This window comes from Nicotiana sylvestris, chromosome 4, assembly GCF_000393655.2.
Source record: "Nicotiana sylvestris chromosome 4, ASM39365v2, whole genome shotgun sequence".
NCBI lineage: Eukaryota > Viridiplantae > Streptophyta > Magnoliopsida > Solanales > Solanaceae > Nicotiana > Nicotiana sylvestris.
In genome coordinates this window covers 3,367,977-3,379,757 of record NC_091060.1, presented here as the reverse complement: position 1 = coordinate 3,379,757, position 11,781 = coordinate 3,367,977, and the positions used below count along the sequence as shown (strand labels likewise).

General features: G+C 34.0%; 1 protein-coding gene and 1 pseudogene across 1 annotated transcript; both read left to right on the top strand.

The window, feature by feature from the left end:
- Positions 1-1,120: 1,120 nt before the first annotated feature.
- On the top strand, positions 1,121-3,814 carry LOC104236804 (uncharacterized). The gene is made up of 3 exons (XM_009790816.2): positions 1,121-1,232; positions 3,285-3,406; positions 3,492-3,814. The coding sequence occupies exons 2-3, from the start codon at positions 3,313-3,315 to the stop codon at positions 3,626-3,628; spliced, it is 231 nt and encodes a 76-aa protein (XP_009789118.1). The 5' UTR covers positions 1,121-1,232; positions 3,285-3,312; the 3' UTR covers positions 3,629-3,814.
- Positions 3,815-5,772: 1,958 nt separating this feature from the next.
- On the top strand, positions 5,773-11,516 carry LOC104236803 (NADPH HC-toxin reductase 1-like; annotated as a pseudogene).
- The last annotated feature ends 265 nt before the right edge of the window (positions 11,517-11,781 follow it).

Sequence of the window (11,781 nt, the reverse complement as noted above, 5' to 3'; positions counted from 1 at the left end):
TACTTGCAAAGTCTCCATACCTTTGGTGCAACGAATTCATTAAAGTTGGATTACTGTAAATATTTTTGAAATTTAGACAAGTTGCGTAATTTAATTTCTTTAATTTACTATACTTTGTTTACTAACTATTGTATTATTTTAATATTTCTTTCTCTTATTTTTTTTTCAATTAAGAAAGCAGGTAAATTGCCAATTATTTCGAAAAAAGTAAATCAAGAAGAAGAATAAAAGACTTAATTAAAATTATGTGGGAGATTCTAGGTCACATGACAGATTGAGGGGTAATTTTTAAATGTTTACTAATGAAAGGGGTAAATTTTGCCGAATAATATAATGATAGGGATAAATTTGTTCGTATAATATAACGGAGATTAAATATAAACAATATACAAAAGTAAAAGGATATATTTGGCCTTTTTCCCCTTTTTAAAATTAGACACACATATATTGAAAACACGTAAAAATAGCACGGACTAGCTAGTTTTCGGACTGGCCATTCAAAAATAGCCAGTGTTTGCAAAGTTATTGAAAAATAATCATTATTTTGCTACAACATGAAAAGTTCTAGCATAATATACTGGAGATCGGTGTACATGCTGAAACTCCAACACGCGAAAAGTTCTATCATAATATACTGAAGATTGGAGCACCTGTGTATGAACTTCCAGCATATTATGCTGGACCGGTATAATATACCGGAACTCCAGTATTTTAAGCTGGAAGTCCAGTATATTGCATTGGAACTCCAGTATAATTATACTGGAGTTCCAGTATATTATATTGGAATTACAGTATATTATGCTGGAGTATTTTCCGGATTTTAAACTGTGTTTTCGTTCAGATTTATCTTTACATGAAAAGTAGCTAAATTTCAATTACTTTTGAAACTGTGTCTATATTTGAATGACCACTTGTAAATTTTTGGCTATTTTTGAATTTCTCCCTGAAAAAACAAAATAAACAAAAAACTAAGAAAATAAAATCTGGGCCTAGGCCCAAAACCTGATTTCGGAATCCATTTCTTACATGGTTGATCTCTATTCTAAAACGATAGCGCCACCAAGTATAAAACGACGCGACATTACAAAACAAACGTCAAAACGATGCCGTTTTTGAAGCTACAAAAGACCTTCTCAAAAGTACAGCTCCAAGACATTTCAGCGTAGAAGAAATTTTTTCATACCTCTCCGATCTTCTCGATTCCCCAATCTCTCGCTCTTCATCACTTCACGGTAAGCACCCACCCACCCCCACCCCCCCCACCCCCACCTCATTACTTTTTTCCCTCTCTAATACGTGTAGATTTATGGAAAATCTTGTGCCACCATGTTTGTTACTGCTTGAGATGAATTTTACATTTAGGGTATCTGATTTAATGCTTATTAGAGACAAAATAACATTTTTTACCTGCGGTTATACGGTTTTGATTAATTGGTTAACTTGTTTTATTGATATTGAAGCCACGGTTGAATGATTGAATTGGTTAATTTTTAACCCATTATTTGTGTGATTTGAATGGTTTGGCTTATTGGGTCATCGTTTGTTTGGTTTATATCGTAGCTGAGCTTGATTCCTGGCATGCATGTTTTATGTAGAGGCAGATCTAATGAATAAGCTACGAGTTCATTTGAACCCCGTAGCTTTGGCTTAGACCTTGTAATTTGTTTTAAAAAATCATAAATAAATATAAACAGTAAATTAGATGGGATGTGGTAGAATTTCGAATTTGAACCCTTAAAGTTCTACTCATAGATCCGCCTCTGATTTTATGGTATAGGTTAATGCATCCTGAAGGGCTCAGTGTGATTGATTTCATTAGTTTTAATGTTTTCCGTGGGATTTGAATAGTTAGGGTTAATGGTTCATCGTTTGTTTTGTTCCGTATTGACTGATTGATGTAAACATGGATGAAAGACAAATGTATACAATGATGTGTATAGGGAAGATTGGATTAACGGTTTTCATACCAAAGCGATTTTATGAACAGAATATTATGGAAGTGATTGTCTCCTTGATTTGAGGAAATGGAATAGTGTTAATAGAAGCTAGTCGCTTCTTTTTCTGATATCTTCATGATTTGATGTAGATATTTGTGTTGTTCAAAAAGAAGCTTCACCATTACATGTTTGAATTAGCCAAAATTTGTAGCACCCTTTAATCCTATCATATCTTGAATAGTATATTTTGTTTGCAGAACATATATTTATAGGAGCATTTGCAGAATTTTAAGATGGATTAAGATATTGATTTGGAAGGAACTGTTGATCTAGTTGTGTCGCGTGTATAGGCGTAAACACTCAGATTTGATATTGAAAATGAACCTTATAACAAAAACAAAACGATATAAAGCCTCCCAAAGAATGGTCGAATTCTATTGATGGTATATCTTGAAATACCATATGAAGAGCTATGAACTCCTGGAAGTTCTTGCAGCATATCATTGGTGTATTTGGGGAAAAATTTGAAGACACTTTGGTCTGTGCATATGTTTCTTATTATCTTCTTTATCCTTTTTTCTTTTCCCCCTCTTTCATGTGGTACTCCAGTTAATTGCTAATGGCTTGCAGACGTGACCTAATTTAGTGATGGCGATGAGTTCTGTTCTTTATTCTAGAATTGATTTATGATATGTTTTAGTGGAACCCCCCCCCCCCCTTCAGAAACTAAAATGGGAAAGATACAACATACTCATGTTAATATTTTCAGCCCATCCCAAAGGTCTGGTAGAAAAGTCTGGTAGAAAGAGGAAATAGATGTCAACTTTCACTTGTACCGAGTATCTTGACCCGAAGGATATATGCTTTTTCTAAGGCTTGTAATTCAACAGCTTATTTTCCTTCACACTACCCTGCGCCTTGCATTTCTGAACAAACATTTTGTTAGGGTAAGACCAAATAAAATAGTTTTAGTTTGAAGGTTTGAAGTTTGCAGCTGTATGTACATTTTTTTAGAGATTCAAATGGTACATCATACGGTAGGCTACTGAATCACATAGAACTTAGAAGTGCTCAATATTATTCATATGTATCTTGAGAAACTCTGTATGCTATACTTCATTGCCTCGGAAACCACATGATGATTGCAGAAAGATTAAACAAACGCTGTATCTTGAGATACTAATTTGTATAACTTGAGATAATCTCTAAATTATACATCATTGCTTCCGAAGCGTCATGATGGTTTTAGAAAGATCATATACTAGCTATCTTGAGATGCTATTTATATAACTGAATGCTCTTATGTTTTTTATGGAAAAGAATTAGTTCTCTTCTTGGTGGTTTTAGGTTATCTTCCAGTTTTAGGAGCTCGAAGATGGCTACCAAGCACATTGTTGGTTCTATTGTCGCATCCTTTGCAGTTGCATATGCTTGCGATACTGTTATTTCTGACGGGAAATTGTTTGGAGGCAAGTTCTGGTTCCTTTTTGTTAGTTCTTTGATCATGAAATTGCCTATGCTCTGCTGACAGTTACTTGTTGTATCTCGAAACAGGTACTACTCCAAGCACCGTTGCCAACAATGATTGGTGGAAAGAAACAGACAAGAAATTCCAGGCATGGCCTCGCACTGCTGGTCCTCCAATCGTCATGAATCCCATCAGCCGACAGAATTATATTGTTAAGTCTTGATTGAGGAAGTTCAGTTATGTTGTTTTTGTTTCTGCCAGAAAAGAATTCATTTGAAATTGAAACCATTTTTGTGTTGAGCAAAGGATTTGCTCTGATGCTGTATTCAGACGATTCCAAGTCATTTTATCTCACTTTCCCGATAAGAAGGGTTGACATGTTATAATAAATTCTTTTGTTCAGTTTGCACACCCATGTGTATTCCCTTTTCATATATGATCAACTCTGCTCAATTGAGCTGGTTTTTTTTTATTCCGCTCCCCTTTGATCCTTTGTTGGAGCTATTGCTCCTTTGGTTACTCCTTTGTTGGAGCTATTCTCTTGCTTCGGGTATTTTAGTATTGACCCGTTTCACATGGATGAAAAAAATCAGGTGGCAACATTTAATTGGATATTTATTACACCTCAGATTTGTGTATACACACGTGCTATATTTTTTGTACTGGTTTCAAGTTTTGTGTTAAAGTGGAACATAAGAAATAGAGTTGGAGTTCCAAAATAGAGCATATACAATAGAGTTGGAGGGCCAAAATTGAACAAAGTTGAGATAGAGTGTTAAAATGAAAAATGGGGCCAAGTTGAATGGGTTGTATATATACTTGGCTTTTTCTTTGGGTCTGTTCCAAAAGGAATGACTCCTCTCTAAATTTAAAAATAGTTTAACTTATTCATAGCTATACAAATATTATAACTTATTTAGGATCATAAGTTTTAAAAGTCTTTAGTTTTTAAAGTTCTGTGCCCAATTAAACATGTTCACATAAATTGGAACAAATGGTATAACTTTTAAGATGTCTAAAGTTGAGCTAATATTTTTGTTGCAAAAATAATTTAGTGATTTTGATACAAACCAAGTATAATTCCATGAGTGGGGTCTGAGGAGGATAGTGTGTACGCAGGCCTTACCCCTACTTTGAGGGTAGAGAGACTGTTTCCGATAAACCCTCGGCTTAAAAAACAACGACCTGTACTTCTAAAAAAAAAAGCTTTTTCTAAAATGAATGACAACAACAATAACCCAGTATAATCCCACTAGTGGGGTCTGAGGAGGGTAGTGTGTACGCAGACCTTACCCCTATCATGGGTAGAGAGGCTGTTTCCAAATAGACCCTCAGCATCCTTCCCATCAAGAACTGTCACCTTGCTCTTGGGGTGACTCGAACTCACTCCTCTTTTCTAAAATGAATGAGTTTAACTAAAATAAGATTCCTACCTGTAAAAAGAAAAAAAATCACAAGGAGTCGGAAAAAAAATGAAAAAAATAGAAAAACAATAAAAGTTGGACCATTTTATCTTTTTTTTTTTTTTGGTCAGAAAGACAACATATATTACTAGTGAATACGTACAACAATACACTTTTACAAATAAAGAGAACCACAACATGTATTTCTCCAACAAAGGCTTCTTCCAAAAAGAATGAATTTTACTCGTTCACATAAATTAGCATCAAGTTATTTAAAAAATAATTACAGGTAATCATTCATAAAACAAATCATATATATAATATATTTACAATATAATTAATTGTTTACACTATTTGTACAATTTAATTTATCATAGCAAGTTACTATCATTTATTTTAGGCTATTAATCAATGATATTAATGCGAATTACCCAAAGTTATCTTTTAATTTATTAATTTTGTGAATTTTTTTTACACCGTCATTCCGGAAACATCCTCTCGACCCAATGGTGGAGCCACATTATAGGAAGGGGTGTCATTTCGCGGAAAAAATACAATGTGTAGATAGGTAATTTTTTTTAATGTATATATACTATGTATTGACTCCCCTTAATTTTGTAGTATATTTACTTTTATATATTTTGACACCCCTTAACGAAAATTCTAGCTCCGCCACTGTCTCGACCCCTCCGGAGTAAGGGTAAGGTTTGCGTACACTCTATCATGCCCAGACCTCATTGGTAGGATTTTATTGGATTGTTATTATTTGTTTTTTACACCGTCAATGCATAAAACTTAAACTCTTCATAAAAGGTAAGATTAATAACTTGAAAATAACGAAAATTATCCGCTACGACATATTAAAATATATCGATAATGTAAAAATTCGTTATACTGAATTTAAGTAGGACCAAACATGTAGTACAAAGTGATATTTATGTAATGACCAAACATGTGGCTTTAAATTTGGTCTTGCCAAAGAAAGAAAGAAAAAAAAGAAGAAGAAAAGCAAAATAAGAATCTAGAAATGGAGGAGAGCAATAATAGAATTTCAAAGCTGGTTTGTGTGAAGAAACTTTTGGCAAAAGGATACAAAGTTCATGCTACCCTCAGAAACTTGGGTATGTAATCATTATTTTGCATTTTATCTCTGAATTGTACTCTTGGTGGAATGGACGAGATCCCTGAAATTTTAATCAGAGGCCTCGAGTTCGATTTCAAAGTCGAGGGTCTGTCAGAAATATCATCTCTACCTCACACAAGGTAGAGGTAAGATTTGCATATATTCTAATTCCTACTTCCCTAACTCTACATGTGGAATCACACTGAGTATGTTATTATTGTACAAAGTTCGATTAGAAAAATTTCTAGTAAAAAACGATTTCCCCTTTAACGAGCCTATGAGGCGAGAATCTGCATTAAACAGGGTTAATCTTGGGTATGTAATCTTTAATTTGCATTTTTATCCATAAATTATACTCTTGGTGAAATGGATCATTGCTCTTGATCTTTAACCAGATGTCCCGAGTTTAATTCTTGTGGATAAAAAAAAATTCTAGTAAGAAACGCTCTTTTAAGCCGAGGGTCAATTGGAAACAACATCTCTACCTTCACAAGGTAAGGGCAACTAGAGGTGTACAAAGTAAACCAACAACTCGCACCAAACCGATAATCCGAGTCAAACCGAGGAACAAAAACTAGATTATGGTTTGGTTTGGTGTTAAAAAAAACCCGACCATAATTGGTTTGGTTTGGTTATAACTAAAAAGAGTCAAACCAAAACCAAACCAACCCGATATTACATGTATACAAGTTTTAATATTATTTTATACATAAAAATAATAATTGTAATGTAATTTATAAATATTTTATAAAATTTTGTCATAGTTTTCTCTTTTAATATATTATTTCAAACTTGGATTTAGAACTTTTGAATGATCAAATATATTTTAGAGCCCATAAAAGTTAGTAACTCAAATAAAACCCAAAACAAAATCAAATCAATACTAATGCTAACAAAAAAAAATAATCAATACTAGGAAGGACAATAATATTGGATTTTTTTTTGTTTTGCGTTGGTTTAGATAGTGAAATACATAACTTACTTTTAATATTATTTAGTCATGTAATTAATACTTAGTACTTATTAGTCGTACTTATTTTAGCATGACTTACTACTTTTACATTATGTTTATTTTTGTTATAGCTTATTAATTAGCAATATTTATTTTATGCGATTTGTTGAGTATTTTAATATAATCATGGCTCATCTCACATTATTTTATATTATTTTATTGGATAACAACTTATATAATTTTATCCTACTAGGACCTAAGAAATACTAGAGCGCAAATAATATATTTTATGCTATAAAGATTTTGTCGGAAAAACCCAAGAAAACCGAAAAATTTGAGAAAAAATCGAGATTGAAAAACCCGATTTTTATTGGTTTGATTAGTTTATAGATTTAAAAATACGAGACAATTGGTTTGGTTTGGTAATTGAAAAATCCGAATCAACCCGGCCTATGTACACGCCTAATGGTAAGTTCTGCATATACACTACTCTCCACAGACCACACTTGTGAGATTATATTAAGTATGTTAGTTGTTGTAAACGCTTTTGAAATTGAACAAAAGAATAACAAAATTTTGATAATTTTGCAGAGGATAAATCAAAAGTAGGCTTGTTGAAGAGCTTCCCCAATGCAGAGGAAAGAGGAAAGATTGAAGTTATTTCATGCTGATATCTATAGACCAGAAGAGTTTGAGCAAGCAATTCAAGGCTGTGAATTTGTTTTCCATGTGGCTACTCCCTTGTTACATTCTGAAGGATTTCAGGTACCATTTTATTTTATTTTTACTAACGGTGGTGTTCGGGTCAACTTGTATGCACCTCGATAATTTTACCAAGTTCTTATAATTATTTTCTATCGATATATGTATCTATTTTTATTTTCTTTATTCTAACAATGGTGTTCGAATACGTGCACCTCAACTATTTCACCTCATACTTGTTACCATTCACTAGCGTATAAACGTTTTATATTTTTTTGAAATGGTGGAGTTAGACAATGGCAAACCTAGGAATTTCGCTAATAGTGTTCAAAATTTAACATATATGTATAGGAAGGAATTGTTGATTTATATATGCAGTATAGTTTTTTAAACACAGTAGTATAATTTTTTCGATGAAGGGTGTTCAACCGACCATTCTTTATTGTATGTGGCCACTGGAGTTAGGTTAAGCTTGTGCACATGTACTACATCGCCGAGTACCTGATCCCCCATGGTTCTCACCTATTACATTGATTGTTAGGCTCAACGGTAAAGGTAGGATTTCCGCTAAGGGGATTCAAAAAAGAAAAAAAAAAGTTAAAATAGATTGTAGCTAGTGGGAATTGAACCAATGACCTTATAAAAATTTTGAACCTCCTTGACCACTAAGCTATGATTATGGGTTGTGTCAAGGGGATTCAAAACATAATATATAGAGGTAAAAAATAAATTTTGCCTTATATATTATACATTGTAATTTTTTGGCGAAGGGGGCTGAGGTGAACCCCCTTCCGCCCCCCTAAATCCGCCCCTGGTTAGGCTCCACCCTTAGTGCTCATCGGAGCTATGTTCAATGAAGGGCGACCGATTTAACACCCCTAGCCGAAAATTTATACGGTATATATATGTCAAATATTAAATATGCTGAGTTATTTATTTTTGTGGGATTGAATGTAACAGTACAAGAATAAGGTAGAAGCAACAGTTGCTTCAGTAAAGAATATTGGAAATGCTTGTATAAAGAGTGGGACAGTGAGAAGGCTTATTTATACAGGATCTGTGCTTTCTGCTTCACCATTGAAGGATGATGATAATGGTTTCAAGGAATTGATGGATGAAACATGTTGGACACCTCTCAATATCCACTTTGCTTTTACTGATGATTATCTTGGGGTAAATATTTCTTTCTCACTATCTTTCCTTTTCCATTGCAATCAAAGATAACATTAAAAACATGTTTAAAAAAAATTAACAAGTTTTGTGTACTATATAAAATTAGAGAAATGACGGGGAGCCTTAGAGCAACAGTCTGTGTGACCTATAGGTCATTGGTTCGAGCCGTGAAAAAAGCTACTAATGTTTGCATTAGGATAACCTGTATATATCACACCCCTTATGGTGCGGCCCTTTCCTGGATCCTGCATGAACGCGGGATACTTTGTGCACCGGGTTATTAGATAAGGTGGGGCAGGTGAAGCTTACTCTTAAAAGTTTTAACTTGCACTGTCCGGCTCGGAAATGAACCCTAGTTTCCAAGGTATGCACTTACATCATTGACCAGTAGGCTAGGGCGCCTAATTGTTGAGACATAATATAATTAAGTAAGTAAAAGTGTTTTCGCTTTAACGATAAACTTTTAGGAAATGATGTATCATAGTTGGATGGGGCAGGTGAAGCTTACTCTTCAAAGTTTTAACCTGCACTGTCCGGCTCGGAATTGAAACCTAGTTTCCAAGGTATGCACTTACATTATTGACCACTAGGCTATACCTTTGGACGCCTAATGGCTGAAACATAATATAATTAAGTAATAACAAGTGTTCTCGCTTTAACGGTTAAACTTTTAGGAAATGATGTATCATAGTTGGATGGGGCAGGTGATGCTTACTCTTCAAAGTTTTAACCTGAACTATCCCGACTCGGAATTGAATCCTGGTTTTCAGAGTGTACACCCACTTTATTAACCACTAGGCTATACCCTTGGATGGCTAACTGTTGAGACATAATATAATTAGGTATAAAAGTGCTCTCTTTAACAGTTAAACTTTTATATGAGATGGTCATACACTTCAACATAGTATCACAGCAGGTAAAAAGTCATGAGTTCAATCTCAGCACTACCCGAAAAAAGTAAAAAGAATACGTGTTTGGTCTATGAAAAAGAATCATACTCACACATTTTTTGAATGGTATAGGAGTATATGGAAGCAAAGACAATGGCTGAGAAAGAAATCTTGAACTTAGGCAAAAATGGTTTTGAGGTTTTGAGCTTAAGTTGTGGTCTTGTGGGTGGAGATACACTATTGTCAAATATTTCAACAAGCATGGCTGCTATATTATCAGTGGTAACTGGTAATGAAATTTCTTACCACCAACTCAAGTTCATAGAAGAAGTTGATGGAAAAGTTCCAATTGTACATATTGAAGATGTTTGTGAAGCTCACATTTTTGGTATGGAAACTAATTCTATAAATGGTCGTTTCTTGTGCGCGAGCGCCTTCGTTTCTTCTGCAGAAATTGCCAGTTATTACAAAGAAAAATTCCCAGAGTTTCATGTCAACCAAAGGTACTTACTCTATCTTTCATTTGAACTTTCTTTCATTTGACGTAATAGTTTTGTTGTTGCTACTGTCTGTTTATTGCTTTATTTTTACTTCTCTTGAGCCGAGCGTCTTTAAGAAACAGTCTCTCTATCGTCATAAGGTAGGAGTAAGGTCTGCGAATACTTTACCTTCCCCAGACCCCACTTGTGGGATTTCACTGGGTTTGTTGTTGTTGTTTGTAGTAGTAGTTCTTGAATTTTCTTTGTGCAACAACAACAAAAACCCAATGTAATCCCATAATATGGGACTGGAGAGTAGAGTGTACGCAGACCTTACCCCTACCTTAAGAAAATAGAGAGGTTATTTCCGATAGACTCCCGGCTCAAGGTAAAAGAGAAAAAGAAGCAGACATAACAAGTAGTAATAACAACGAGATAATGTGATAAGGTGATAGAATAATCGAAGCGAAAGAACCGACATATAGTAAAAGAAATCTACAGATAATAAGGTATGAAAATACGAGAATAGTACTAATGCTACCGACATATAAAGGAGACTCGAATTTTCATTGTGCATGCTTGGTATTTGAAGGCTATAGAATAAGTAAAACAAGAGTTTAACTAATATGCACTTAGAACGTAAAATGTTTTTACATTGTCAGGTCAGTTAAAAGTCAGTTATAGTTAAATTTTATAGCGAGAATGGAATGGTAACCTACTTTAACATAGCAAGCTTTATAGCTCCAACCTAGTCAACAGCCTTTGACGCCCTTTGTATAGGTTAGGTTGTTGGATACGAGATCCTCGTAGTAGGCTGGACTAAGATCCAACGCCTTCTCTTATCCGCTGTATGCTGCCTTCTCTAAGTATGAGGAGGCAGTATCGATATATTCTTCTCAAGCTTTTGCCAGGAAGTAAGACGATTCCTCTTTCAATACTCAATTACGTAAGAGTCCAGCTAGCCCGTCTATGTCTGGCAGTTTAAGCCTTGCTATAGTCAGAAACAACACTGATAGTGTAAACTTTCTTTACACTATTGGTGTGTATATAAGTTTGTAAAAGTAGACTAAAGTGCTCACTTTTATATATTTGAAGGATCATTTCTGCTAATGGTGATAATTTGATTATTTTTTTTTTTCATTTCTTCACATTAAACAGGTACTTGGATGATCCAAAGAGAGAAGTGAAGTGGGGATCAAAGAAGCTTATGGATGAGGGTTTTGTGTATAAAAAAGATATGAAGAATATATTGGATGATAATATTAGCCGTGCTAAGGAAATTGGAGCTCTCAACCTGCCATCATCTGCTTAATTGAAAAACAACATAGTAACATTGTTCTTATAAATAAGATTTTGCAAAATTTAATTGAGAAAAATCATTATGCTAAATTCAACATCAGAAAACCTAATGACAAAGAAAATATCATTAAATAATAGTAATGCTTTCTATTTTGTGAAACGCACACTTAATTATTTCACACTATATATCACCTAGAGACTCACATATTGACTTCTAAGGTAACCTTTATTCTTTTCAGTTACAAATTTTTGATAGATATAATCGCATATGTTACTGTTTGAGTAATCACGCAAGAACTATTAAGCAAGATACAATATGTTGCACATTCAGCTAACATGGACGAATGGTTCGTGT

Bases quoted from the DNA above. Each gene is read 5' to 3' on its own strand.
- LOC104236804 (XM_009790816.2), top strand. From the start codon at position 3,313: ATGGCTACCAAGCACATTGTTGGTTCTATTGTCGCATCCTTTGCAGTT. The intron at 3,407-3,491 runs GCAAGTTCTGGT...ATCTCGAAACAG, and splicing joins TGACGGGAAATTGTTTGGAG to GTACTACTCCAAGCACCGTT.